Source organism: Acyrthosiphon pisum, chromosome A1 (genome assembly GCF_005508785.2).
Source record: "Acyrthosiphon pisum isolate AL4f chromosome A1, pea_aphid_22Mar2018_4r6ur, whole genome shotgun sequence".
Lineage (NCBI taxonomy): Eukaryota > Metazoa > Arthropoda > Insecta > Hemiptera > Aphididae > Acyrthosiphon > Acyrthosiphon pisum.
Genome location: NC_042494.1, coordinates 9,762,177 through 9,789,942, shown reverse-complemented (window position 1 = coordinate 9,789,942; position 27,766 = coordinate 9,762,177). Strand labels below are relative to the sequence as shown.

At 34.9% G+C, this 27,766-nt stretch overlaps 2 protein-coding genes across 5 annotated transcripts in view; one reads left to right on the top strand and one right to left on the bottom strand.

Annotated features, from left to right (window-relative positions):
- LOC100159331 (titin) overlaps window positions 1-9,241 on the top strand; it is a 107,789-nt gene extending 98,548 nt beyond the window's left edge. For 3 of the 4 annotated variants that reach the window (XM_016802391.2, XM_001948648.5, XM_008182329.3), the window contains exons 37-43: window positions 1,156-1,289; window positions 2,609-2,903; window positions 3,552-3,693; window positions 4,917-5,116; window positions 5,240-5,392; window positions 6,212-6,335; window positions 7,664-9,241. In XM_016802391.2, the coding sequence (XP_016657880.1) occupies window positions 1,156-1,289; window positions 2,609-2,903; window positions 3,552-3,693; window positions 4,917-5,116; window positions 5,240-5,392; window positions 6,212-6,335; window positions 7,664-8,608 (1,993 nt within the window). In that variant the 3' untranslated portion in view covers window positions 8,609-9,241. The remainder of the gene's footprint in view (window positions 1-1,155; window positions 1,290-2,608; window positions 2,904-3,551; window positions 3,694-4,916; window positions 5,117-5,239; window positions 5,393-6,211; window positions 6,336-7,663) is intronic. The other variant, XM_008182330.3, reaches the window with a different exon arrangement.
- Window positions 9,242-14,147: 4,906 nt separating this feature from the next.
- Window positions 14,148-27,766, bottom strand: part of LOC100161379 (E3 ubiquitin-protein ligase MYCBP2) — a 37,101-nt gene continuing 23,482 nt past the window's right edge. Inside the window, exons 11-33 of the mRNA XM_029486606.1 lie at window positions 27,203-27,405; window positions 26,357-26,533; window positions 25,681-25,981; window positions 23,261-23,846; window positions 22,214-22,473; window positions 22,002-22,146; window positions 21,147-21,394; window positions 20,261-20,580; window positions 20,094-20,184; window positions 19,789-20,019; window positions 19,592-19,706; window positions 19,319-19,509; window positions 19,124-19,252; window positions 18,789-19,049; window positions 18,350-18,682; window positions 18,047-18,280; window positions 17,490-17,618; window positions 17,106-17,381; window positions 16,635-16,826; window positions 16,393-16,500; window positions 16,127-16,309; window positions 15,051-15,321; window positions 14,148-14,534 (exon numbers count right to left, since the gene is read on the bottom strand). Coding sequence (XP_029342466.1) covers window positions 14,419-14,534; window positions 15,051-15,321; window positions 16,127-16,309; window positions 16,393-16,500; window positions 16,635-16,826; window positions 17,106-17,381; window positions 17,490-17,618; window positions 18,047-18,280; window positions 18,350-18,682; window positions 18,789-19,049; window positions 19,124-19,252; window positions 19,319-19,509; window positions 19,592-19,706; window positions 19,789-20,019; window positions 20,094-20,184; window positions 20,261-20,580; window positions 21,147-21,394; window positions 22,002-22,146; window positions 22,214-22,473; window positions 23,261-23,846; window positions 25,681-25,981; window positions 26,357-26,533; window positions 27,203-27,405 — 5,100 coding nt within the window. The 3' untranslated portion in view covers window positions 14,148-14,418. The remainder of the gene's footprint in view (window positions 14,535-15,050; window positions 15,322-16,126; window positions 16,310-16,392; window positions 16,501-16,634; window positions 16,827-17,105; window positions 17,382-17,489; window positions 17,619-18,046; window positions 18,281-18,349; window positions 18,683-18,788; window positions 19,050-19,123; window positions 19,253-19,318; window positions 19,510-19,591; window positions 19,707-19,788; window positions 20,020-20,093; window positions 20,185-20,260; window positions 20,581-21,146; window positions 21,395-22,001; window positions 22,147-22,213; window positions 22,474-23,260; window positions 23,847-25,680; window positions 25,982-26,356; window positions 26,534-27,202; window positions 27,406-27,766) is intronic.

Genomic DNA, 27,766 nt, shown 5'->3' with positions numbered 1-27,766 from the left:
TATTTAATTTTTTTTTAAATACGAGTCGATTCGCGAATCACCTTTGAAATAATACGAGTACCTACATTATATATTATAATGCATACATATCATATACGGGGAGGTCCATCGCGTTATAGTTTTCCGTTGTCGGCTATTGGAGATATCGGAAAAACGCAGTAGTTACTTCTGAATATTATTGTGTATTACTATGCTATTGCTCGTCGTATAGGTAAATATAATATACTATCTACCTATTTAATACGTACACGTCATACGTGTATGGTTATGCCTCAGCCGATTATTGCAATCACGCGTCGGATGGACGACGACGTGGTGTGTCGTTGGAAAACGGTCGATCGAATAATAACAACAATAATAATTAATAATATATAATAATATCATTATTGTGGCTGTTATGTTATGTGAGACGTGTGTCGTTAACAATACACATTTTTTATAAACAAAATATATACCTGCGAACATACTGTATCCACGCTTATATATTAAGAATTATAATATAATATTATTTCACTTTCTAGTTTCTAGAGAAGAATTTAAAAAAAAAAAAGAAAATAAATTGTTTTTTTCATAATCACGATCAATTGCCGATACGACAAACTAAAGTACACTATATTACATTTGAAGGTCGTCGATAGCATAGTAACAATAATAATAATAGTTTAACTAGATATCAGCATTACAATGATAAAAAAAAATCGATTTAAGCATTCAACGAGCACGATCGATGTAGGTGCGCGTGGCATCATCATACCTAATATAATACCTAATAATTTTTCAATGGCGAAAGCGGGAAAATTATTTTCGAATTCGGCGTGCCTATAATTACTTCCTATTACGCTTTTACCATACGCCGGAGTTTTCCTCGTCGAACAATCAAAACGGTCGTAATCCCGCCAGTCATAGTATGCAATCAAACGCATGCATATCGGCATAAATAAATTATATAACGCTTTATTGTATAATCATAATATAATATACGATACCAGCGGCGAGTGCTTACAAACCATCTCCCCTTCCCCTCGACCAATTCGCAATAGTCACCTTCCGCGGCTTTGCGTGCGAATCTCGTGCCATTATATCCATATAATATTAATATACTATAGTATAATAATATACACTGTTTACGACTATTCACTATCCATTTCTGTACAGGTGTCACTCGTTATCTCACATTGTCCGGGGTCTGGCACCCGGCGAGTCTTACGTGTTCAGAGTCCGAGCGGAAAACATGCACGGATCGAGCGAGGCCAGCTTAGAATCCACACCGGTGTACATACTGCAAACTGGTAACGTATACGAAAATGATAATATTGCGTATTGAGTTTGACACGTCATCGTAGTGATGTTATGCAGGGTCGTAATGTGTTGGTCATTAACCTTTTTGGTTAGGTTAGAACAGTGTTAAGATATTTTTTACTGGGCCTGACCAATGTATTAATAATATAATACATTATATCAATAATCGTGGCAAAATCCGATTTACGCATTCACCACGTCTGACCGTAGATGTATTATTATTATTATTATTATTATTAGTATCGTTATGACGTGAGGTGTGTGACGTATATTTGTGTACAACATTATTATGACGGTCACGTCCCGCGCTGTGCAAGCGTGTATCTGAAGCACGATATCAAGGGTGGGGGATGATTAAAATGCTTAAACACAACTCTTGATTTACAAAAGACTCCCATACATGATACACTAGACATCATGGACTTCATAATTTTTTTTTTTTCAAGCAACTTTATTTCCATCACCCCACCTCCCCCCCTCCCTTCTCATAGTGCAACATACTAAACACGTCACTGGACCCGCGGCGGGTTTGTAACCGAAAGCGCGAATAAAACCGACAAACGAACCGTCGTCAATAAAATATGGTTAGTGCGAGCATTACCTTATAAAATGTTACGTTAAAAACGAGTAAAAGTCCATAACAACATAATATCAATAATAAATTAATAACGCGTGTACAATTATTGGCATACATGTATCTATATATACAATATCAAGTCACGCGAGTAGGCCTGCGAGGAGTGGGCGATTAGAGAGAGTCCAGTATGATAAAAGACGAAAAATAGATAAATAATATTCTTTCGGAATTATTACCAAACGCTTTGCCATATTATAATTATAGGTCTACAGAATACACAGTATGGCAAGACACGTTATTATTTTTCTTATGATTATTAGTTGTATGTTTTCGTACACTTAAGTGTTCATCTCAGCAATCGATGTAGATGGTTAATAATTTAAATAAAATTAATGGAATTTCTTCCATAGTAAGTATTTCATAATGTAATAGTTATATTTTTTAATAACTCGAACGACTGTTGAAATAGTAATAAGTAAATAGTAAATAAGTCTCAGATGAAATACGTCAATTTATTACAATGATATATTTATAAATATATTCACAAAATGTGTGTTCACAATTTTTTTCCACAGTTATAAACAAATCATATTTAATAATTATATACTATAAAAATTTATTTCACGTGAATTAATATTCAGCATAGTGGGTCGTATATAATATGATATACCTAAATAAATTCTACTGATTACGTTTTAATTATTTAAATAATATTATTAAATTAATTTAAAGATTATGGAAATACGCTTTGGCCAAAAACAGTAAACATAGACGACGGTGAACTATTTGATGAGCAATACGAAGTACTGGATGAACTTGGAAAAGGCAGATATGGGGTCGTGTATAAAGTTAAAGAACGTGAGACCAACAAATTTTACGCTGCCAAGTTCGTCAGATGCATCAAGTCATCGGACAAGGAAAAAGCCCAAGAAGAAGTGGACATAATGAACTGTCTGCGACACCCGAAACTCTTACAGCTCGACGCGGCTTTCGACAAGCCAAGAGAAGTGGTCTTGGTCACCGAATAGTAAGCAAGTATTTTATTCAAAAGAAATACTCGATTAAATAGAATAATTTTCTTCCATGATCACTCTGATCATCTCTGGTGATTTGTCTGTGGCAAAACCATTTTTTTAGTCATTACCACGATTAAGATATACAGGTTACTCAATGAAACTTATTTTTTGGTGCGCTAAAAATTAACGATCTTGTCATAGCAAGAATAACAGTTAGCGCTTTTGCATTATAGTGATTTCTCTTGGTGCTACAAAATATATCAATATAGATATACGATATTATGTATTGGAGCGCTAGTAGTTATTCTCACATAGTTGATCAGCTGTTAGAAATCAACATTTAAGCGCACGACTTTTGTTGTGTATGTACATAGGGTCGTTGAGAAACCTGTATATCTTAAATCGTGGTCATTACTTATACATTTATTTTATTAATCTAAAATTTAGATTCTAAATTGTACAGTATTATTTAAAAAAAAAAGTACAATTAAAATTCAGCACACACTCAATACTACACACTATTTTGTTTCTTGGTGTGTGGTGAGATTCATAAAATTTACCGAACTTGTGTTTTTCGTTTTGAAATCGATTATTCCAAAATATTAATAAATATCATGGAAAAACTCTGTACTGAATCGAATATTTATTTGCCCCTCTAGCATTTCTGGTGGTGAACTGTTCGAAAGAGTGGTGGCCGACGACTTCACGCTCACAGAAAAAGATTGCATTCTGTTCACCAGACAGATATGCGAAGGCGTGGACTACATGCACAAGCAGAACGTCGTGCACTTGGATTTAAAGGTATATAATATTTTTGAGAGTCTGATCAGACGTTATCCTGGATCATGTATAGTTTATTTGGTGATTAGGTTGGGAATATTTCAAGTCAGAGGTTGCACAAGTGTATTTGGGCATTGTCAAAAGACTGGACGTAGTAGGATAGTACAAAATATCAATATTTTGTCATATTATTACGGAAAAAGTAATACGAAAATCGTTCGTTAGTATTTTTCCATTGCAAACTATAATATAAAGATTATCCATAAAAATATATAATTGCTGTGTTTTTTCACAATTTATTATTGTGTTCATTTAAAAAGAGGAATTCAAAATTTGGCTTCGTATTAATTTTTTTTTTTTTTAATTTTTCATTAAGAAATACACAATCTGTACTTTTTAGCAAATTAAGTATAATGTTAAGACACAATAAAATATCCGAATTTTGAATAAGAAGCCACGCATCATTGATACTTGACTGTATTCAATTTAAATATTGGTTTTCATGCATACATTTATTAGTAAAAACATGGTAATTGGTTATGGTAATTACCTATAAAACATACCTATAACAGTACTCTTATTAGATTCTCCGTGGAGCGATGAATGTATAGATTTTACAATGAGTGATGTGTGTTTTTTTTTGTTAGGTACAAACATGAAAAAATGTATACGTATCAGGGCTTAAATCAAAGTATCATGCTACAAATTTTCCTCCGCAAGGAGAATTGAGGTATCATAGATATGTTTTGGGGTATATAAATATAGGTAGTGCAGTCGAAAAATATTTAGTAGGACGTTAAATTTTGTTAGGAATTTAATAAACATTTTGTATCGTTGATTTGCGTTTCTATGGCGACGAACGAATATTGGCCCCACAAATACTAAAAAGTAAAACAAAAAGATATTAACATTCCGTTATCACTTGAATGATAATTTTCTATACAAAGTTTATTGTTTAATTATTCAACCAATCCAAATCAACTTCAGAAAGCCTACAGGTGCGTTTATATTTGGTTTTTTAAATCATACGAATATTGTCGAAACGCGCAATGATCGTCCATGTACCTACTACATGTACCTACGGTGAAATATCTTACACATACCGTTCAGAAAATAATTTGTATGAATTTTCTCGTAAAAAAAAAAATGTCTAGTAATAATATAATAGTATCATTTTATCTCGTGCGAATATGACGTGTTGACACGGCACCTATGTACATTTAATGATAATATGGTAATTTTAGCCGGAAAACATCATGTGCCAGTCGCGGACCTCGCACTCCGTCAAGCTCATAGACTTCGGGTTGGCGCAGAAAATCGTACCGGGGCAGCCGATGCGAGTGCTGTTCGGCACGCCCGAGTTCATCCCGCCCGAGATCATCGGCTACGAGCCCATCGGCCTCGAATCGGACATGTGGTCCGTGGGAGTGATCTGCTACGTGCTGTAAGTGTATCTGACCACAAAATATGCCCTCTCGGTGCACCCCACTACCCACCCGTCCCCGATGTGTCGTGGGTATGACGAAGTTTTGGATTCTCACGATTTCGCGATTTTCTTCGTTTTCAGACTGTCCGGTCTGTCACCGTTCATGGGCGACAACGACCCCGAAACGTTCACCAACATAACGAAAGCCGAATTCGACTTCGACGACGAGGCTTTCGACGCCGTCTCTCAGGACGCCAAGGACTTCATAAGCGCGCTGTTGATCAAACGCAAAGAGTACGGTACCCGCCGCAGTTGGCGTTCGCGATAACCGCGTCTCGACGTATACGATTTTTATTAGGGTTCGGGACTTGTAGAGCAGCGTTTATTTATTATAATATTATGTCCCCTTAAAAATAATATAATCGGGGGAGGGAGGAATTCGATTATGTTTTCTGCACTTAAAATTCAGAAATAAATGCTATATTTTTTTTAAAACTAAATACACTTATAATAACATTTTAAACATTTCGTAATAGAATAAACAAAGAAGAATATAGCATAGGTATAATCATAATCATAGTTGGCCATTATAAAATTAATGTAAAAAATTATTATTATTCATTATGAAATAATAAAAATATATAAATTTCTTGGAAACCGGTTTCTACCTGCTAAATGGAAAAAAGTTGTATTATAGCTTCATTAAATGACAATTTAAAATAGTTTGAAAAAATTATTCGCTAAGTTCAAATCAACCATAGTGTAATATGTATACCAGGTCCCATATATTAATCTATTCTATTAATCAGATCGTAAAAATATTTATTTTTTTTATAAATGTATGACAATTTATCCACAAATATCACCGGGCAGGCGAAAAAATATATCATTAAATAATATTTAATTCACTATAACGGATTAACCGTATTAAAACGAAATGCTGTATTTGAATTCTTTCTAACTTAAAACATAATATTTCTTTATTGCTCTGCTATGTATTAATACACCAACGTAGTATCGCTATAATTCCTGAACTCTGATTATCGTCGAATCGTTAAGATCGCATCGGCAATGGAATGGTTAGCTTATTGACGACCACAACCCGTTTTTCAGGTTAAGACTTACTGCCAGGGAATGTCTGAAACACAAATGGCTGGCGCAACAGGACATGGACATGAGTTGCGTGATCCTGAGCACGGATAAACTTAAAAAGTTCATCATCCGACGAAAGTGGCAGGTTAGTACCGATCTATATAAATAAAAATAATATATAACTATTTTTGTAGTGCAATATAGTAACACATATAAGTTGTAGATACGCCGCGTTTCGTGTGCCTTTAGATGATTCCCACGTGTGATCTATCATTAAGCTTGCGACAACATTATAATAAATTATAATATGTTATCAAAATTGTATTATAAAAGTCTTGTCGAGTGATTGACAATAACGTATATTTTGAATGGTTTGAATAATACATTGCCTACTGAAAGCTTAATCACAAACAATATCATACAAAAGATATTTAATTGTAATAATAGATAATAATTAGGTATCTAATGTGTTTTGATAACATTAACATTAAACATAATATTAACAATTATTCATGTTATATTTCAAGTACCCGCATCACAAATATTTTTTAATGTAATAAAGTATGAATAATTAATGAAAAAAAAAAATAATTACCATTTTTGATATTATTTTTCAGTTTTTAAGAAGTTGACATTTTTAAAATTGCAGGCGTAAAACGTAGGCATAATAAATTCGCTTATATTGGACTTAATGTATATAAATAATGTCGATATTAATAGATTAAATAGTTTTTTTTTTTTAAATTAATTTTGTCAATTCTTTAAAGATATAATAATTAACTAATAAATGATCATGTAGTGCGAGGATGCGTGAGAACTAAGAATACCTAAAAGTGTATTGCTACAGTCTGTAACTCTGATAATTGAGGTTGCCCCAAAATGGCAACATTTAACCGTTGAATTTCATTTGGAAGAGTTGCTAATAAATCAATATTATCATTTATACGCGCGTAACATTTGATTTGTGTTAGATCCCACGTATAGGAGTCGATAAACGTAATCACATCTTAATATAATTCAGTCTACAACATACGTCGAAGGCATGACGACCGTTTAGTAGGTACCCATGTAGAATTTTGCGGTGTTAGTATAGATGGTGCCGAGCATAATTCAGTCGGTTGTGGAGACTCGACAGCGAAATCGATTGCCTTTTTATCGTCCAGCGTTGATACATCAATTATTTAAATGATTTCGTGTTATCTCGCTATGCGCAAAAACGCAAAGAAACTACGTTTTTATGTTTAACTTCAATAACACTACACAATCTTTATAATATATTTTTACCCGCATATGTCCTAACGGCTAACACCGTAAATTCATAATTTTATGCATAAACATAATATTATAATATAATGAATGATATTATATAACTTTTGTAATATTTTTTTTATTTAACAGAGTAGTTTTTTGATTTGACTAACACGTTTTTTTGTGCTTGTGTGTGTTTTTGTGTGTTGTGTTTGCTGTAATCAGAAAACGGGCAACGCAATCCGTGCTCTGGGCAGGATGGCCACTCTGTCAGCGGCTAGCAGACGTGGTGTCAGCGGAGGTAGCAGTGCTGGAGGAGGAGGTGGTGGAGGAACGGGAGGTGGATGCGGAACCGTAAGCGTTTTACAAAAGTTAAAAATGACTTGTCTGAGAGAAGAAGAGTCGGCCGGCGAGGCACCTTCGGAAACTCTACAAGAAATGGCGATAACCGAAACAACGAAAAATGGCAGTGGCCATAGATCTTGTGACGCTCGCAGCGACAGTGGATTTAGTGATTGTCCATCTTTAGCGTCACCTACTGCGACGCTCGTCCGGCCGGCAAAATGTCCATCGGCCATATCCGAGGAAACGCCACCGGTTTCCGACCAGGATCGTTCTCCTCCACCACCTTCTCGTCGTTCTCCTTCCCTCACTACTCATCGTTCTCCTTCTCCCGTCACTCATCGTTCTCCATCTCCACCACTCCCTGGTCGTCCTTCTTCTCCAGCCACTCGTCGTCCTTCTTCTACAGCCACTCGTCGTCCTCCTTCTCCCGCTACTCATCGTCCCACGTCTCCCACCTCTCGTCGTCCTACTTCTCCCGCCACTCGTCGTCCTTTTTCACCCTCAACCCGGAGACCCTTGTCTCCTACAACACGTGGTTCATCTTATACAACAACTCGTGGACCGTCTCCTCTGGCAACTCATCTCCGTTCTCCTCTTCCGCGAAACCGTCGTGACGCCACTCATCCCGTTCATGACGTACCACTGCCCGCAGGTACTGGAGTCAGTGGCATGTGCAAGACAAACCGGATAATCTTCGACAACGGACGGCGTGACGGCAATGCATCATCGCCTGGTATTGGCGGCGGCGGCGTTCAGCGTAAGGAACCCATTCGTATACAGACGGCCGACAATTTCCAAAAGGCTATCGCCTTTTGGAAACAATAAAGTATTATATTATTTTGTAACAATATATGGTGATTACGTCACCCTCTTAGATCGGGTGTGTTTTTTTTTTAACTAATCATAATAATATGCTATTATCGAACTATTATTATACATTCATTATTATACCTACCTGCATAATATTATACCGTCTTGGATAGTAAGACATCTCGTTTACACTTTTCAACTGTTTTTTTTCTTAAATTTACTTTTATTTTATACTTTAGATATGATATTTTACGTGTTATTTCATTATTGCCAAAGCTTAGACATTTAATTTATAAGTGTACATATTAATATTATTATCACATAGCGGTTTGATATAATTCGATAAATCGTTTTTCGCATTTCATTATACACAAGTGCCATTGACCGTAAGCCGTTTATACAAATATATTATTTACTATTTTATTATTATATTTATATACATTATACATAAACATACCTATTTTATCCATCATCGTGGCTCACTCATTATCACCAATAGGCCCGTGTTATTGTTATATCATAAAGGTGTCTTTAATAACAACATTTTTGTAAGTCTGCTTTTTATTGTTCACCATCCGGATGTATGTATTTTTTATGTTCTTTTTCGTGTGTAAACTTTTACAATAAATTATACATATATACTTAGCAGTTAGCGATTTATATGAAATAAACATAAAAACCTACAACTCCCACACAGCACCTAAAATAGCTGCAGTTATACCTACACGTCACATTATACACAATGTGAATCATGAATGTGTACACAAAGTTGATTTTTGTCGTAAACTTTGAAGACGAGGACGACGACATGTTAGCATAAGAGAAAAAAAAGCACTCGTTCTGTCTTATTCACTTATATCATATTGCGGTGTGTCTTAAAATAGGCTTTAATAAAATTAAAAAATATAATACATTAAGACCCACAGTAATATGCTCGATGAGTAAATCAACAATGAAGTGTGATCATAATATTATTATTGAAATGCAAAGACAGGCAATACTTTTATAATTATGAATTATATGGTTATTAGTTTATCAAATTTAAAAAAAAAAGATAACACGGCGTTTTGGATAGGCAATTTAACTTCAATTATGTCATTAGTGTGTTTACGTGGTATCTCTAATGTATGGTAACCTACCATTATTGTGACAAATTAATGAAATTTAATTTATGCATAATAAAGTTATACAAAGAGAGACATTTCTTCATATTATTTAGAGTACTTATTTTTTCATTTGATTGCTGTATATAGGCTATATAAATTGGCTTACAAGCACATAAAAAATACTGTAATGTTATAGAAAAAAATTATCAGCACTTATACCTCACTGTTTCAAAATAAATTATTTATTTATTCAACAGTACTAATTACTAGGGAGACTTGCCTGCACATCTCCACGTTTGATGGTTTTGTAGTCTTATATTATAATCTAAAAATGATGGCAGCAGTGAAGTAGTAATGTTCACCACCAACATAAAAAAAAAAATAATAATAAGTACTAACAATAGTAACAACTATTCATAAATCAGAAGTTATTTAAAACAAATTAAAAGTGTACTATACTTCTTCGAGTGTTATTGAGGTATACAATAATATAATGTTAGTAAAAAGTTAAATTAATTAAAAACCAGTTTAAAAAAAGTATTTTCATTTAAAATTATTTTTGAAATTTTTACTAAATATATTATAAACTATAAGTCACACTCAAGTACATTACAATACAATCATGTAGATTTATTTACACGAAGAATGCAACAATATTACAGTGTTTATAATTCTTGATTTGACCTCTATGAGCTGCTCGTCGTACGATTTGATCCTTACTGTAACGAGTTAACGTTGTCGTATCACCTACAACTCGAATAATTGTCAGTTGAAAAATTTAAATTATGTTAGTTAATTATAATTTATTTATGAATATTTAAGTTCTAGTTATTATCTTAAACACGGCAATGAAAATTATATCGTTCTGATTGAGAGTTTTGAGACTTTTATACGTCATCATACGGTAATTAATGAGTTTTGACAATCTGATACCTGGCCACTAGGATATCCTGACTCAAAAAGTTTCAGTGCAGCTATTGTTCCATACTACAAACACGCTATACGAGACTGTGAACTTAATGATTAGTTTTTAGTACCTATAAATAATGACAAAAAACTACGACACAGTAGAATCTATTGTTCTACAATCTTGTACAAATGTTGTATCTATTTGATTGCAGCCAAAGTCATTCTTTTTGCGGAAAACGGTTTTTCAGACAATTTATGAATGGAAGCGTCTCCTTGGTGACGAGAGTAAGTGCAGAAAAAAAAAAAATCAAAAAACAAATCTATTTATATTAGATCATTGTTGCATTTTATTTAAAACATCGAACACATAATAATATATTGCACATTTAGATTTTGGTAAATAGTAAATATAATATAACTATTAATAATAAAGTAATAATAATTGAAGGAAAAAATAATTACAAACAACTTAAAATACAAAAAAAAATCCAAAAACGTAATAAACATTATAATATTATGCTAAGCTATTGGATCTTGTTCTAAACGAATACATTTGATGAAAACAAATTTATAAATTAAATCACGCGAAAAATAACTCTATTTGAAACATGTTTATTAAAAACCGGGTTCGAAACGCAGTTGGGCGAGGGGGGTTTTCGACGACGTGGGACAGCGATAGAAGTTAAAACTTTTTAATTACCATTGAAACATAATCGCATCGATACGTACAATTTCATAACAATCGATTACATGTGCTTCGATGAGTATTTAACTCAATAACATATTTTTAATAAAGCGAAAAATCACGTGAGCTGCACTTTTAAGGTACATTATTGTTGCCGCGTTGTGATGAGCTAACTTTTTTCTTAGTTTTCGGGAGCGTATTGTGCCAAACATTTTACGAGCGGTGGGAAAACGAAAAACTTTACACCGATATGGCGATATAAATATTATTATATGTTTATTTATTATATTCTAAACGGTTTGGGGTAAGGTGCGCAACAATATATAAGAAAAAAAAAAACGCAAAGAAAAGAGTGAAAGTTGAAGTCCCTTTCTTCTTCTTCTTCAAAAAAAAATAAATAAAATAATAAGAAAAACATCGATCATAATAATAACATTATAATAGTTGTGGTCGAAAACGCGAATCGATTGCGTCAATAATCGAAGATAAAACAAAAAACAAATTATAATAATTAAATACGATACCAAAAAGATTATACATCAATTGCGCCGACCGAATTCAGAACATAATAATATTAATAATATAAATCAATGAGTGTTTGTACTATTCGGTGAAGTAATACGATAGGTTAGTAGAGTATTATTATGTGGTGACTTTAGGTGAAACTTACAGTAGAGGTTAGTTCGGATCCTATTTAGTTTTATCAATAGTATTAAGTATCTTATATCGCTGACCAAGTTAAATTATTATTCGATTCACACAACATCAATAATTTATTGAAATGGGTCTTAAGTCTTGTACGTTATCGAATCACTAGTTAATAATTATATTATTTATAGATATCGCTGGACTGCTGGAGTCAGAACAATGTTTGGTCATCGACTCAATATTTTTTTTCGAAATAAATCGCCATAGTGCGATTGAGCGTATAACCTCTGTGTCCATGCGTGTGTTTAGAATACTTTTGATCCGTATACAGTGGGTATATAATGTCATTGTACGCGAGGTTTTTTAATGATTACATAGATAGTTCATATTTGGAATTTCCAAAAAACCTACCATCATATCCGTCTCATTCATTATTCAAATTTAAACTATTATAAGTCAAGGAACTGTGAACAAGACAATTTAGAGTTATGAATTAATTATGATTATACTATAATAATGGTATTTATTTTATGAGAGTATATTAAAATAAAAAAACAATGAACTATCACACGGTCTTGACAACCGTATTTGCTAATTATTTTGTAGGCATTTATTTTCTTAAGTATACCTAGTTGTTACAATTTCGAAAAAAAATAAAGTTGATTTCGCTGTTGGTACAAATGCGTGCTCAACATTGTTGATATTGCGATAAAAAAAATTTCCTTTCAAAAACAAAGAAACACGTCTTTTCGTTTTTTTTGAAATGCCATATTATCAATCCATAATCGTCAAAAAAACCTCACGTAAGATTCACAAAGTATATTACATAACTATGTAGGTACCTATATAAATATATTTTTACTAATGTAAACTACAATTGTTTACGTTCGCACGGATATTATAGTTGATTTAATTTTTCTGTAAGTCACAAAAACCTCGTCATCATAATATAAAATGTAAATTCCGCAAATAATTTATTTAAAACGTATCGTGTCTCATTGTTTTGTGGCGCAATTTATGTGTAACTTTTTGATTCGTAATGGTCCAAAATACTCGGCGCAATCGACGAACAATCGTTAGCAATAATATAGACAGTAATAATATAGATCATAGACAGGCAGATTCGAGAAGAGATACTGAGCTCGGTCGGGTACTTCGTCTTTCCGATACATAGGTACCGGCTGTATGTTATACGCATGGGTACACTCGAAGTAAAATTATAATACAATTTTAAACTACCTACTGCACGCTAATTATTTATAATAATATTATTGTCTAATCGTATCGATAGAATAATTTTCGATCGACAAACATAACGTAACAGACGAAAATTGTACTATAGAGGCGACGCTGAGATTCAAAGGAGATTCAATTGAGGGGACAATGGACGGGTGGGTTAGTGGAGCATAATATATAATATTATTGTAAAGAGAGGTATTTTCGTGATATTTCTTTCAGTATTTGTACAACGACAATATTATTACCTATTAACCGGTAAACGTACGAATATCGTAAAATTATAACCATATTATGGTAATACTGTCGGTCGACGTACAGTCGTCGAGTGCTTTCGGTACGTTAATTGTTTACTATCAGTTTATAAATGTCATGTCGTTATTTTAGTGTACCACGAACATACCTTTCTTTACCCTATACGACCGTGGTACGTACGCGGTACATATAGTTTAATAATATCATATTATCGTTCAATACACGATAACAATATTTATAAAAGAATACAATAATAATATCATATCGACATTGGCACACTACACTTAAACATAATAATTTTTTTAAACTACAACAAACGAACATTTATAATAATAATAATAATAATAATAATAATAATAATAATAAATTAAACTATGTGAAGATTCGCGTAGTACAGACATTGCGGATTATAATAAAGTGTACGTAATATAATCAAGATAGTCACACAATGCAAATAGTGTATCGAAATATTGCAAAAGCTGACAACGTAAATAAATTATAAAATTTAACAATATGTCTATGAATACGTATTTTGACTGCAGGCGACGCGTATTGACGAGAACTCTGCTCGATCCGTAAAATGTTATTTAAGAGGACCAGAGGATACCGGTTCCGTAACGATCTTCGGGAGTTACGATGCATTTATTATAACGGTTCTGTGGGTACGGATTTAATTTAAAGGTGGCATGTGTGTGGCATTTGATTTGTCGTTGTGAGGAGGAATCGATTGCTGTCGAAGTGTTTTTTTTTTTTTTTGTTCCTATCTAACTCGAATGAGTAACAATCGCAGTATTTTTAGCGATAGCGGTTCACGACCCTCTGGCTTGTCGCAGAAACGGCAGCAGAGAGACAGAAGGCAGAAAAATGTATGGGTATTTTACAGACACGGATGAACAACAATTATTATGGACCGGGCAGAGTTCTGGTGCAGTGTTATAAATGTTACAACACAGTAAAATTGTGATATCGAGTCGTTATAGTTTTTCTTAAAACGTATGAGCGTTTCGGCACACTCCACACCCCAACGCGAACTCTTCACCCGTTGGCGGATGTTTGACGTGCAGTGGGCATTCGTCAACGTTCAAAGCCGTCGCTCTCGGACCTGCCGAAACAAAGACGGTGTTATTGACGATATAGTTGACAAAATAAAGTCATTTTTAAAATATGATTTCGGTCAATGATTTTATTGATGTTTCATCAATTTTTTGAAAATGATTTATCTCAAGCTCATTTGAATGATGATACAGTACATTTCCATGGTCGACTAAGTTGGTAATATTTTTTTAATTGGGTTAACAGTAATTATACAAGTGAAAAACAATAAAATGCGTTAAATGATAATATTTTTAAAACAAATTTACATTGTATTTGTGAGAGAGTCAGTGCACACACAATCATAGAAAAAAAACCTTGCGCTGATTTTTTATCAGTCGAATATTAGCCGAGATCCCGGCAATGTAAATCGATGCGGTGTTTATGATTATGATTTTTTTCCATACCGAGTACAGGCGAGTTCAGGTGTTAGGTATGTCCTCGTACCGGAAAGGTACGTGAATATTTTAGGCAGACAACGGAACAATATCGTATATTTATTATTATTAGAAAAATAATCGCATACCTGCGGGGCACGGTGGTAGTTCCTGGGGCAACAGGTTGGTGACTCGCTGAAAGTCGTCGTGGCAAGCGTTGCAAAAGTGGGTCGTCCCGAAGCAGAAGAACACGGCTACCGAACAGCAGTATCGGCACTTGTACTCGAGCAAGTCGGTGCCGTGTTTGGGGCACATCTGAGCTCGGGCCACGTCGCTGCACCCTCCGCACACCAGTTCAGCGGGGTCGTAGTCGGTCCCACCCACGTCCAGCTCGCACCGAGCTTCGCCGCCGTAGTAGGCCTGCGAAACGCAACGATCTATTAAAATCTCGTCTGTGTGTGTGTGTGTGTGTGTGTATGATGATATCGTATATTGTACTAGTATTGTTGCAAAACAGTATCCATACAGATTTGAAATTAAGGGAAATAAGAGTCAAGGATCATCACACGGGAGACCATGATTCGCGCGTAGATGAACTCTATACAGTTAGTCTGGTAAAGTAATTAGTGATCGATATTGTAAATAGTTTTATAACGTTTAAGGAATTTGTATTTAGAAACTTATAAAACGCATAGAACTGAGAACTGAGAAGTATTCAAAATGCTAAATACTATAATAAATAAGTTTGGATAAACACATATATTAGGTATAATATTATTTTGTTGGGATGAAATATTGATTTAAAAATAAAAATTCTTTAATAGCAAATATTATCACTTAGGCTTTGTGTGACAGTAGTTAATCGTGGTTATAACATTAAAAGCCCGTTTTACAAAAAAATGTATTAAACATAAAAATGTAGTTAATTTTGTCTTTATAAAAATCCTCCTCATAAGTAGTGCTATTATTGGTTTATATTATCTCAATATATTAGTATTTTAGAACACTTTATTCGCTCTCAATGATATTATTTTGCTTTCGATTCATGATTACGAATCTATATAATATTGACGTCAAGGGTGCCCAAAGGGGGGAGGGGCATGGCTCTCGATTTTTTTGCCAATGTTTGTATATTATGTATACATATGTCATATATACAATATACACCTAGTCCCCCGGTGAGAATGTCTGTGGGCGACTTTGATTGGCGATGTGGCCAACTTACTTTTGTACACTTGAAGCACACATAGTACGCGTACTTCTCCATGGCATAAACGGCCGCGTGATCGCTTTTCATCGTACAATCGCCTTCGTATTCTAAACGCATCAGAGCCTTTCGCTTGACGTCGGCCATAAGTTCTCTGATCGGGGCCAGGACTTCGGCAAGGCACGCGTGCTCGATCTGAGTCTGTAACACGAACACAGATATAAAGAGGTCAATCGAGTGGTGTCGATAAAAATATGATATTATGTTTCGCGCGCGATACTTACCTTGCAGATAGGACACTGTTGAAATCCGAACGTGATCCGGGGTCCTGCCCATTTGTTGATCAGCACTCTCTTGCAACACTGATAGTGGAACACGTGTCCGCAGATTAGCTGAAACGATAATATTGTTTTTTGTAGACATTTTTTTTCACATTCTGCATCGCATCGTGGTTGATCTATTTCTTGCGTTTACACTCGCAATCGATCATTACTATGGTAAGTTGTCTCTGGTCATATAGTTATACCTGTATGGACGGTGCAGCAGACAGGGCGTCCGTGAAGCAAATCATACACATGTCATCGGCGTCTTGTTTGAGAGACGGATTTTCGTCAGAGGCACACCCGTGCAAACACGGTAAACATTTCGTCTCGCCTTTGATTCCCCCGCACAAATGGCCGCATTTCAATATTCTTTGACATCCGGTTTGCGCGTGTAACTGTAAATAATTTTATTTAAACGACGAGATCGAACAGAAATGAAAATATGATAAAGTGAACGTAATTATAGAAAAAAAACATATAATATAAAGTGTAATATTATGTTCATAAAATAGTACAATCGCAATGAAATTGATTTCGAACACCTAATCTGAACTGTTTAAATGGAACTTATAAACAGTGTTTTAATTTTTTTATTCATATCACAGTGCGGGAGTCTCGAAATATAAATAATAATGTATGTAGGTACTTAATGATGATAATATCCATTTTTATACCTGACACTCGTCGTTGGCACAGACGTTGCCGATAGCGAGCAATCCATCGTTGCTGACCATGCCACAATACCGACAGACTCCGACTCTGGCAAGTTGCAACACGTTGGCCCTGGCAACCGGTGCCGATAAGTCTGAAGAGCCGGACGTCGTATCGCGAAACTCGACTAACGCTTGCAAAGTGGCCTTGTCGGCAAGCGCAAGTAGCCAAAACAGTTTGGTCCGCCCGCACCCTTCGTGCAAGTCGACTCGAATTGCTTCTTCTTCTTCTTTGCACACCTAAAAACGTAAAACGTTAGTTATGTATTATTTGTCATCGTGTCGCTAATCTTGCAACTGTGTAACAATAGCAACGTATGTGTCGTCACCATGTAGAGGTGTATTTACTTGTCTCTGGTGATGTTTGGTTTTCCTGTGCAAGTGTAAGATCCTGTCGCAGTCGACACAAAGATTTCCACACGTGAGGCATTGTATCGATGCCGCGGTCTCGCCGTCGTCGTGGTTCGTACACAGTGGCTAAAAATATATTTTATCCATTCACTTCATTGTATTATAGTATAGCATATCGATTAATATTGCACTTGCATTATCCCGACGGTTAAATTAAAAAACGGAAACCGTGGTTGCTAATTATTCCATAGAATCAGATTTAATAGGATTAATTCGATTGTACGATTAGTGTATTTGTAAAAATATCGTCAGATCGACAAATCGACAATCACCTGACAGAGTAAGTTTGGTTTATAATTTCAATGATGTCTGCCTGGAAACATGCAGGCTTTTATGTTTCAACCACAACTATGGAAAATTCTTTTTTTTTTCTGTATTATTTATACACTGGTTCTTATAATTTTCCTAAGCCTTGTTTAAATGTAGCATTAGACATTTTATTGTTACCTACGGTCTACAGTCTAACGCCTAGCTTCTTAAGATATTTTACTCACTCTCGGTGGAACTGGCTTCGAATCTTCTGGTTTAAACCACTGACCAGACGATAACCTCTCCGCATGCTCCGGATGCAACACACAATGAGAAGCCAGGGCCAACCACAATACTGGATTTTTAATGCACGATTCCATTGTTCTGTGTTCTTTGCTTATTCTTGTCAATTTTAGAATGTTTTCGGCAATCGCTGCCCGGGTCGTGTCGATCCAGTTTTTGTTACCACCCAACTTTCCCTGAACAAAAATAATATCAAAAGATTATTAGTTATTTTATTCTGCACCTAGCCCTTGGTAATGGCTTACGTTTGACAAATCCCATAAGATCTGTATGATGTCATCGGCCAGTTTTCTATAAGAAAACCCTTTGAGATACCACAACGAATTGTCTTCGTCCAAATCAACGTCACGGAGTTTCAACGAATTAACGACTTTGCTACCGTTTGCACCCTTCACTTTCACTTGCAATATTAACGCTTTCGCGATAATGCTCAAGAAACTATCGAGCAGTCCTACCTGGTAGGTTTTAGACGATGGGCTGGCAATAGAAAACCCGGTAGAAGGTAGTCGAGATCCGGTCAACGAAGCCAACGCGCTAGGAGATACCTCCGGCAATACTCGTTTGAGCAATAACGTTACCTGAAAATAAGTTTAATTTATTTATTTTTGATGAAATTAACATGAACCTAGCTACTGTTTATGTTTATAATCTTTCAAAAATTAATATCGTCTAAAAAGTCATTACTTGTCTTTGGACTCTGGCGCTGCCCGTGTGCAATAAGCTCAACAAGTTCGACAGCAGATCGTACTGGTTTGCTAGATAAGATCGACCGACGTTGCTCCCGCTTAGAGCTGATACCATCGACAGCATTTCGAAACAATAAGAGTCGGTCGGTGTAGCCGTACCATTGTTAGATGTGGTATCGTTTTTGCAAACGGACTTTTCCCACTCTTCGCGCATTAGGATTGCTTCCTTTTGGATGGCATCTACTATATGAGTGCACACCTGGTGCAAAAAAAATATTACATATATTATTAGCGAAACGTGTTCGATAACATTAAGGGTTTAAAAATGGTTACTTGTTTTTGCAAATGGGTCAATTTGCTTTGACTGAACAAAATTCCGACCATATGCTCTTTTAGATCTTTGCTTTCTTCAACACTAGAATCCATCGACGTCTCTTTTCCTTGTATTAGTTTCCCGAAAACCTTAAGACGATAGTTGAATTATTGTAGAACTATTCATATGTAAATATTTTAAATAATTTGTTTTACCTGGAATGTGATAGATCGGAACACTTTTAGTGTTTCATTTTCACATTGCCGATGTTGTATGGTAGAGTAACTGTATTGGCGGCCGTGCGAGAGAGACTCTCCCGACACGGTTCCGAGAACTTTGATTTGTCTTACACGCACCGACGTGTCTGCCCCTCGTGTTTCGATGCAGAGGACTTTGTGCGATTGGTCTGCGAAATATCGGGTAAGTCGTATAACTATAGCATATTAGTAAATCTATGGTTTGTGTTTTTCAACAACTGCGAAAATTACCATGTATGTAAACTCCAAGCCAACCACTGAATCGAGTATCGACATCGATTGTTTGTATTTTATTCAGCTGTTCGATGGTTTGGCCGGACGAAAAAACTACCGTTGATATTTTGTTCTATTCAAAAACAATACAGTTAAAAACGTTTTTAAGACCAATAAACGTCCACTCTGCAAACAGTGTGGTATAATATACTCACATTTAAATCGCGACAATTATCGAAATGAACGTAAAGTGCTTTCGGTTCTTCAGACGCATGATTGCATTGTATCGTGATTGTTTTGAATTTGTTTTTGTCGTCTTCGCTTGATTCCCAAAACGTTTCAGTCGTTCGATCGATTAAATTCGGGACCATTGCCGGTCTGCTAGTTGCAGTGATTTCTGTATTTTCCGTTATATCTTTGAGCGACGACACAACGAAGTTATCAGTCTGTTAAGTAAAAGACAATAATGTTTATTCCCCTACAAAAGTGCCCTAATCATAATAAATTCATGAACGCTTACCAAAGATACACCTGGCTGTGTGTCTTCGCAAATGTCTTGATAATCTTCACTGTGCGACAATATTTTGCTGATATTACTAAATACTTTACTCCTTGAGAGCGAAAAAAACGGAATAAAAAATTCAATATCACTCCAAAATATATTAATTTATTATTATTATCAATTACCTATGCAAAAACATGTGATCAGATGCGGTAAAATTAATATCCCAACAGCGAACGGCCATCATCTGTAGCGCAGACCCCGGTGGTAAGTACAGCATCAGATCAGAGACAGTCTGCAAAAACTGATAAAACACCTGCGGTAATGGGTTGACGGATTCACCAGCTAGGTATAAATCACTAAGAGGATGTCGACATCGTGGGTCAGTGGAGTCATTGGTCCCGTCCACCGTGCGGACTTCGGCAGATAGCGCTATCACAAACCACCACAAGAGATCGTGCAGACACGACGCTCGAGACACTTCATGCAGCAACCAGTTGAGTGCCTGATAAAATACAATAAAAAAATTAAACTAGGAAACCAAAAAAAAAATTGAAAAGTTTAAAAAAACAATTGAATATGATATAATAATATTGTTTTCTAGGCAAATTGATAATACTTTATATGTATAACCCTCTCTGAAAAAAAATCCTAGTTGTGCCACTGGAGAGTAGTTCAGAAAAAAAACAGAAAATATAAATTTTTTATAAAGTAGGTATACTGTTAAAGTCATGCTTGTAAACAAGATAACAGGTTTTAAACACATTTTCAATATTTTTGAATCGCGCTTAGAATATTAGTTTGTTTGTTTGTTTTAATAAAAAAATGTATTTTTGTTTAAGTTATTTAAAATTAAAATATATAAAGATATAAAGTATGCAGGTACCTAAATATAACAAAATGTATACAATTTACACAATTTACTTTCTAAAGAAAACGCAAATGCTCAAAGCATAAGACACTGAATACTTACAGTACATACAGGTTAAAGCAAACGTACTTGTGCATTTTTAAAAAAACTATAGTTATTCAACTTAAGTAAAACCATAATAACAATATTATTATTCTTACTTGTAGAGCGTAACTGCGGCATGCGGCTTTCCTCACCGCTTGTTTCATCGCCCATTTGAGATCTGCCAAATTGTGTGCTTCGACAATAAACGCCATCGACGGTCTGTTGAAAACGTTTATTTCGGACACATTTTCGTTGTTCGATATTATACCGTCGGCTGAACAACCCACCATCGTAGTGTTGTCGACGCTGGGAACAAGCGCCTGTACGGCCGCCGAGGGCATACATACCAGTGATAATCCGTTGTCTAGAAGATAATCATAAAAAATAAACATATTATTGTGTCTTTAATCCTTCTAATCTATGTTGTGATACGTTGTCGTGAATTCACTCGTGATATTTTAAAATATATAAACTATTTTAAGTTAACAGAGACCGAAGTCATTTTGCTCTAAATGGCCAATACAATATACATAAATAGTATTTGTTTATAAGAGTTCATATTTACATGTTTTTCAAACGCACGATAATATACAACAGTACAACACTACATTCATTTTTATATTTTTACTTGTAATTTGTATATTTGTACTAGTTGTTAAATATTTTCATCGTAAATGATTAAAAACTCCAAAAATGAACAGTTGATAGTACACGGCGTCTCTTGTTAAAATTAGAAATAATCAAAAAATCTTTTTTAACTCAGATCAAAGTATTAATTGTTTTTTTTTTGTGTCAGAAAAATGTGTTTTTTATAGCATGGTATTGAAAATGTACCAGAAAATAATAATGATTTTCAAAAATTTGGAAAAAATCACAAAACTCGAAAAAATTGCCGCAAAGTGTACTGTCCGATATAATACATTTAATGCACTCCACAGTGTCCGGTTCGACGTCGATAAAAGACTACATACCAGGATCGATGGCACTATTGATCCGTTTCCGACGGTTGATCATGTCTTGGCGTCTTAACGGTGACTTCTCGATGTCCATCGACACAGACCGGTGAAAGCTCCGCATCACGGTTCCATCCACTGCATCTTGGCCCGCGGACGAGATCTGTAAGGGCAGAAGAACATGTTAAAAACGAAAACTCCTGTTGGGGTTGAGATGAATAAATATGTACCCCCGCTGAATCGCAGTCGTGAAGTTGTTGCAGAAGTGCATCGTTGCAGGTGTCGGAATGCAGCAGTTCTTTACAGGCTGCAGGAGTCTCGAGGCTGCCCAGACATTTGAACTCTCCAACGGCCCAAGGTCCCGATGTTGATGTCGGCTCGTCGCCGGTCAGTCTCCCGCCGCTGGTGCTGGCCAAGTCCAACAGAAACATGGCGTTCTCTTTGAACGTCACGTGTAGGCTGTCGACCAGCTCGTCGTTGTAGTTTATTCCTGATCAAAATGCACATATTATAATGTTGAAATATTGTTGCAATTATATACAGGGTGTAATAGGAAGACCTGACAAATTAAATAACATTTGTTCTAATCAATATTTTTATTTAATTTTTTTTATAAACTATTTATTGATGTTTGAGGTACAAGTATAATAATATAATATAATATTTTATTTTTTATTTTTTAATACTGAAAATAAAAATTTAAAATAGAATTTTATTTTGAATAATTCAAAATAGCCAATTTATAAATCTGATTTTTAGAAAACTTTGGTTTGCTCGTTCATAAATCCACTATCTCAAGAAGTTTAAATTACTATATTATTATTAACTTAACGAATAGCTTCAAAAAAAAATAATAAATTAATAGCGTATAGCATACATTTCGTCGAATATCAGTAACCATTCACAGCGCTTATATGCTGTTAAATTATCTACACATTACGCCGCGTCACTAATGGTTTCACGTTTGGCAGTGTTATAGGTACTCATAAACCTTATTTATACACTTCATTGACTATAATAATTGTTAGTCGAGTAATAATAATTTTAGTTTCGTATCGCAGATGACGTGAGAACCAATTTTTTATACATTTTACTTTCCCGTAAAATCAATCGTGCACGCACAATGTTGGCGCATAATATTGCGCCTGAATATTTTGAACTTTTAAAAAACGCGTCAATCGTAGAATTCGCGATGTCAAGAACTCACGACAAATAAATCGGTCACATCGGAACACTGTGACGATCTGACGTCGGAATGGGTATAATAATATACTAACCATGCAGCTGTTTGGGCTGCAATAGCTTGGGGTTCCAGCCATTGCGGTCGTCGTCACCTTCGTCGTCCGAGTCGGAGAAATCATGACCGTCGTCATCGTCGTTGGCGGCGGGGTAGGTGATCACCGTCTGTCGAGCGCCGGTCTTCCGGGAACGAGGAGCCGACGATCCGGAACCGGAAGCGGCGGCCGGCGGCTGCGGCGGCTTGGCGCGCTTCATGTAATCGCTGCGGCAGGACTCGCAGAGCAGATACCACGCGATACCGCCTTCGCCGCACGCGCCCGACCAACCGGTCTTGTAGGTACCATTGCTGGTGTAACCGCGCCCGCCGCTGCTGTGACCGCATCCAGGGTGAGTGGTAAGCATGTGATAGGACACGGGCACGGCAAACGTGTCGCCGCACAGCTCGCACGACATGGGCTCCTTGGCCTGGTAGTTGGGCACCAGTCGCCGGAATATCCGCTCGTTGTGAGCGTGCGTGGTCGGATCCACTGACGACCTGTCGCCGTCGTTTTCGCCGTTTTCACCGCTACTGTCCGCTGTCCGCCTAGGAGAAGACTTGCGCACCACGCCAACTGAAGTTATTATCTGCAAAACACATAACGTTATATTATTCTAATAGATTATAATCTTATAGGTTTCATAGTTTTAGAAAATAATTCAGAATATGTACCGATTGCAATGCTATATTGTGTTTGACAATATGTAACTCATGACGACAAACACCAAATTAATGAGCCAACTCCCCCCCTCTCTCCTTCAGAAACCCTTTATCTCAATATAAATTCTATACCTAGCTGTATAAGTTCGACTATTGTTGATAAATCTACAAGTTATAAGAAACATGTTTTGTTTCGCAACAAATATGCGTTCCAAAGCAATCGTTTGTTTCTCCGTATTTTTCTACTCGGTCATTGCATTTTAAATTAAATTTTTCATTTTATTTTAATATAGGTAATATGTCAAATTTTGTTTGGTATTAATACTTACCTTATGAAATATTCAAATGTAATATAAAAATCCTTACGTTTTCCCTATTTGGTGTTTATCCGTCACTGATATACACTACGGTATCATAGATATACAATACTTTTATAGTTACGGCTACGTAACATCTATTTTACTATATATAGGTAACAATTATTAGCTGATAATCATATTTTTACTTGCGTCTTTATAATAAATTATTATATAGATACCGTTTTTAAAATGTGTTTTATCATTGAATAGAAACATGAAGTAACATTATTATAGGTGTAGCATAAAAATCTACAATTGCATTATATAACATATTTAAGTGGAAAAAAATGTGTTCTTATAATAGTATAATAAAACAATACCATGTGTTTTTTGAACTTGGGTAAAAAAAACGTCAGTTTGAATAAACGTCTATTATTCAGACACTAAAACTGGACACTATTCTCAGGGTCCATAAAACACTCTCAATCTCATAAATTTAGTCTGAATCCAAGCTTACAGTCAAAGGGTATGAAAAAGTCCTAGAGAATATTTGCAAAATACTGCACAAGAACGTACATAAATCTAACGGAATAATATTACGACGTCGGTTTATTCATCCGTAATTTAGATACAGATAACTATTTATCCCTAAGCGTTTCGTTTATTATTTTACCATTGTTAAACATGTTTAATTGAAAAAAAAACTCATCGTTTTTAATAAAATCTGTATGTCTTTCTTTTATTGCCTTCGTTGTTTTGTTACATTATTCTAAATGTAACAATACTGATGCGAAACCAGCCAATAAAGACAATAATGGAAAACTAAACAAACACAAATGGGAAAATTAATTTTAATAAATTATAACAGATTCGTATTTAATATTTTATATTGTACGCATTGAACATAACTTTTACGAATGTCGTAAAGAGAACATTATTATTCCATGAACATTTGTTACCATTGTGACTTTCATTCCGTAAAATATCTATACCATTGTACTAAATTTTAATATCAACGTTTACTTATCCATCAAATATTTAAAATTATGTTATTTAGTGTACGAATGAAATTATGATATTTCGGTGGTATTTTCTAAAAAAAACAACGAAATTCAAGTAACCGAAAACTATATTTAATATTTTAATTAAAAACGGAGTTCAATTGGTCCTGTAGAATATTACACTATGTTAGTTAAAAAGAAAAAATAATTATCAAATTAAATTTTACAGGACATGGTCATTATTCCTGTAGAGTGTAGACGTATGAATTGGGTATTACATTTTTATTTTTAGGAAGAGATGGGTGGTACCTATGTCGATAAATAGTAAATAATATATAGTGTAATAATGTAACAAAATGTTAACGCATTTGAAAAACGACATCACATTTCCACTCTATTGTGAATATCTCATAATATTGTTTTGTCGCAAATATGTTTTTATAATATATCAGTGGTCTTACCTGTAGCATGTCGGCCGCGATCTGGTCCCACAACCTGACCATGCAGTTGAGGGCAGGCGGCAGAAAATTGACGGTGGTCCGACACTCGCCTCCACCCCCGGACGGTTCCGGTTGCGCGTGATGGCTGTCTGCTAGTTCCGAGTTACTGGAACTGGTCATGCTCTCCTCGGTGATGGCACCCTCGGCCGGTAACGCCATTCCAGGCTTCGGCCTGTTCACTTCGTTGGGTCGGATGTGCCGGTAACCGCCTGCGCCGGTCGTCACTTCCACCGAATGCCTCTGCGGGCCGCGGTCCTTGTTCCTGCAGGTAACGATTCAGTTTAAATTTTACATAATCGATAAACAATAATATGTGGGTCAGATTTCTGGTTGCAAAATTTGGCGGTGATCTCGCACATGATTTCAACGCAATACCCATTAACCACCTGTTACTTTGTCTAATCAAATTTAGATCACCGACATAATATTATTATCAAGATAAGATATAATAGATAAAAAAATAACCAAATGTATCTAATACTATATTGTGTAAAACAGCGTTTTTGCTATAAATACTATAATACACCTATAAGTCAAAATTTTTTAACTCGTTAATACGTACATAAGAGATATTCTAATAATATAAAGTTCTGCATGTAAACGATATTCTGTGCCGGTGCGTTGTTATAACACATACCTTTCAGTCATCCGTTTCGTCACCACAGCTCCGTTCTTGGGAAGACTCGGATAAAACTTCAAAAATGACGCGCAGGTCATAGCGTCGTGGACGATGCCTTCATGCCACAGGAACGCGGCAAACACGGCACGGAGGCTCTCTGCCATCGACGGACTTAACGCCATTTTCACGGTTTGTCTAAATCATATAAAATTAATCACACCATGAGTTGCAGTAGAAATGTTTAAGATATTTTCAACGCAATCTTGTTCGGTCAGTTATTAGTTATTGGTCTTAGATTTTTGATTTACCAGTTGGCGCAACGGCTTAAGTAGTCAAACGGCATTTCTGAGAAAATTATCATCGACAGACAAAAAAAAAAAAATGTCGATCTAATAGAAATAAATTTCGATTTCTTAAATTTTGTTCAAGCTGCAAGATATCCACCGTATTGGTGTGGAAATAATAAAAATATTTAAAAATAATATCTGTGGGGATGTGAATATTATCATTTGTATATTACTTACTTACATGTTATGTTGTTTTTGTAAATTAACTCTATGCTATTGTAACAATCTGAATATTATAAATTCAGTTAATATTATATTATATTAATATACATTTATAAAATGAATTAATTTTAACAGTATGTAAATACTACCTATATAATATTCTATTTTTTAAGTATTCAAATTCCACAGAACATTTTTAGATAATAAAGTTATCAGACGAAAAATGCAATTTTAATTATTCAATTTTTATAAATTATTTTTTCATTTTCAAAATGTTCAAATCTTAATCCCTATTTTTTAACGGTTAAACCAGTAACTTATTTAGTAAAACATTGATGTATTTAAATTAACTTACTTTGGTTCTTGTAATGTTATATCTGGTTGACCTTTGGATTCTGGTGAAGAGACAGGATCAGTTTTTAATTCATTTTTCGAATTTGAACGATTTTTTAGTGTCAACTTTTGTTTTATTTTACTATTAGGTACAAAACTGACTCTCTCATTTTCCGGCGTCGTTTGTGTAGCTGCTTGTGCAACGCCAGGGAAAATTTCTACTTTCTGTTTACAAAAAATACAATACAAAATAATTGAGATAACTCATACTACTACAAAGGTTTCTTTAGAACTTTGCATCTGTTTCCTGATTTAATTATGACCAAATTAACAAACTTGTTTCACAATTAAAAAGCCACTAATGCGGGTAGACCATATGAAAGGAGATTATGCTAAAGTTTAGATTCATTATATCAAAGTGAGTGACTAACACAACAAACAATAATCATCATTAAAATATGTAGGTTTTGTTTAAGAGTTAAATTTTTTTATTTCAAAAATTGTATTATGAGTTAATGTAGTAATACTTTAAATAATTTTAAAAAAAAAATTGATAGTTCTGGAGGCGTCATTTTAAATTAAACAC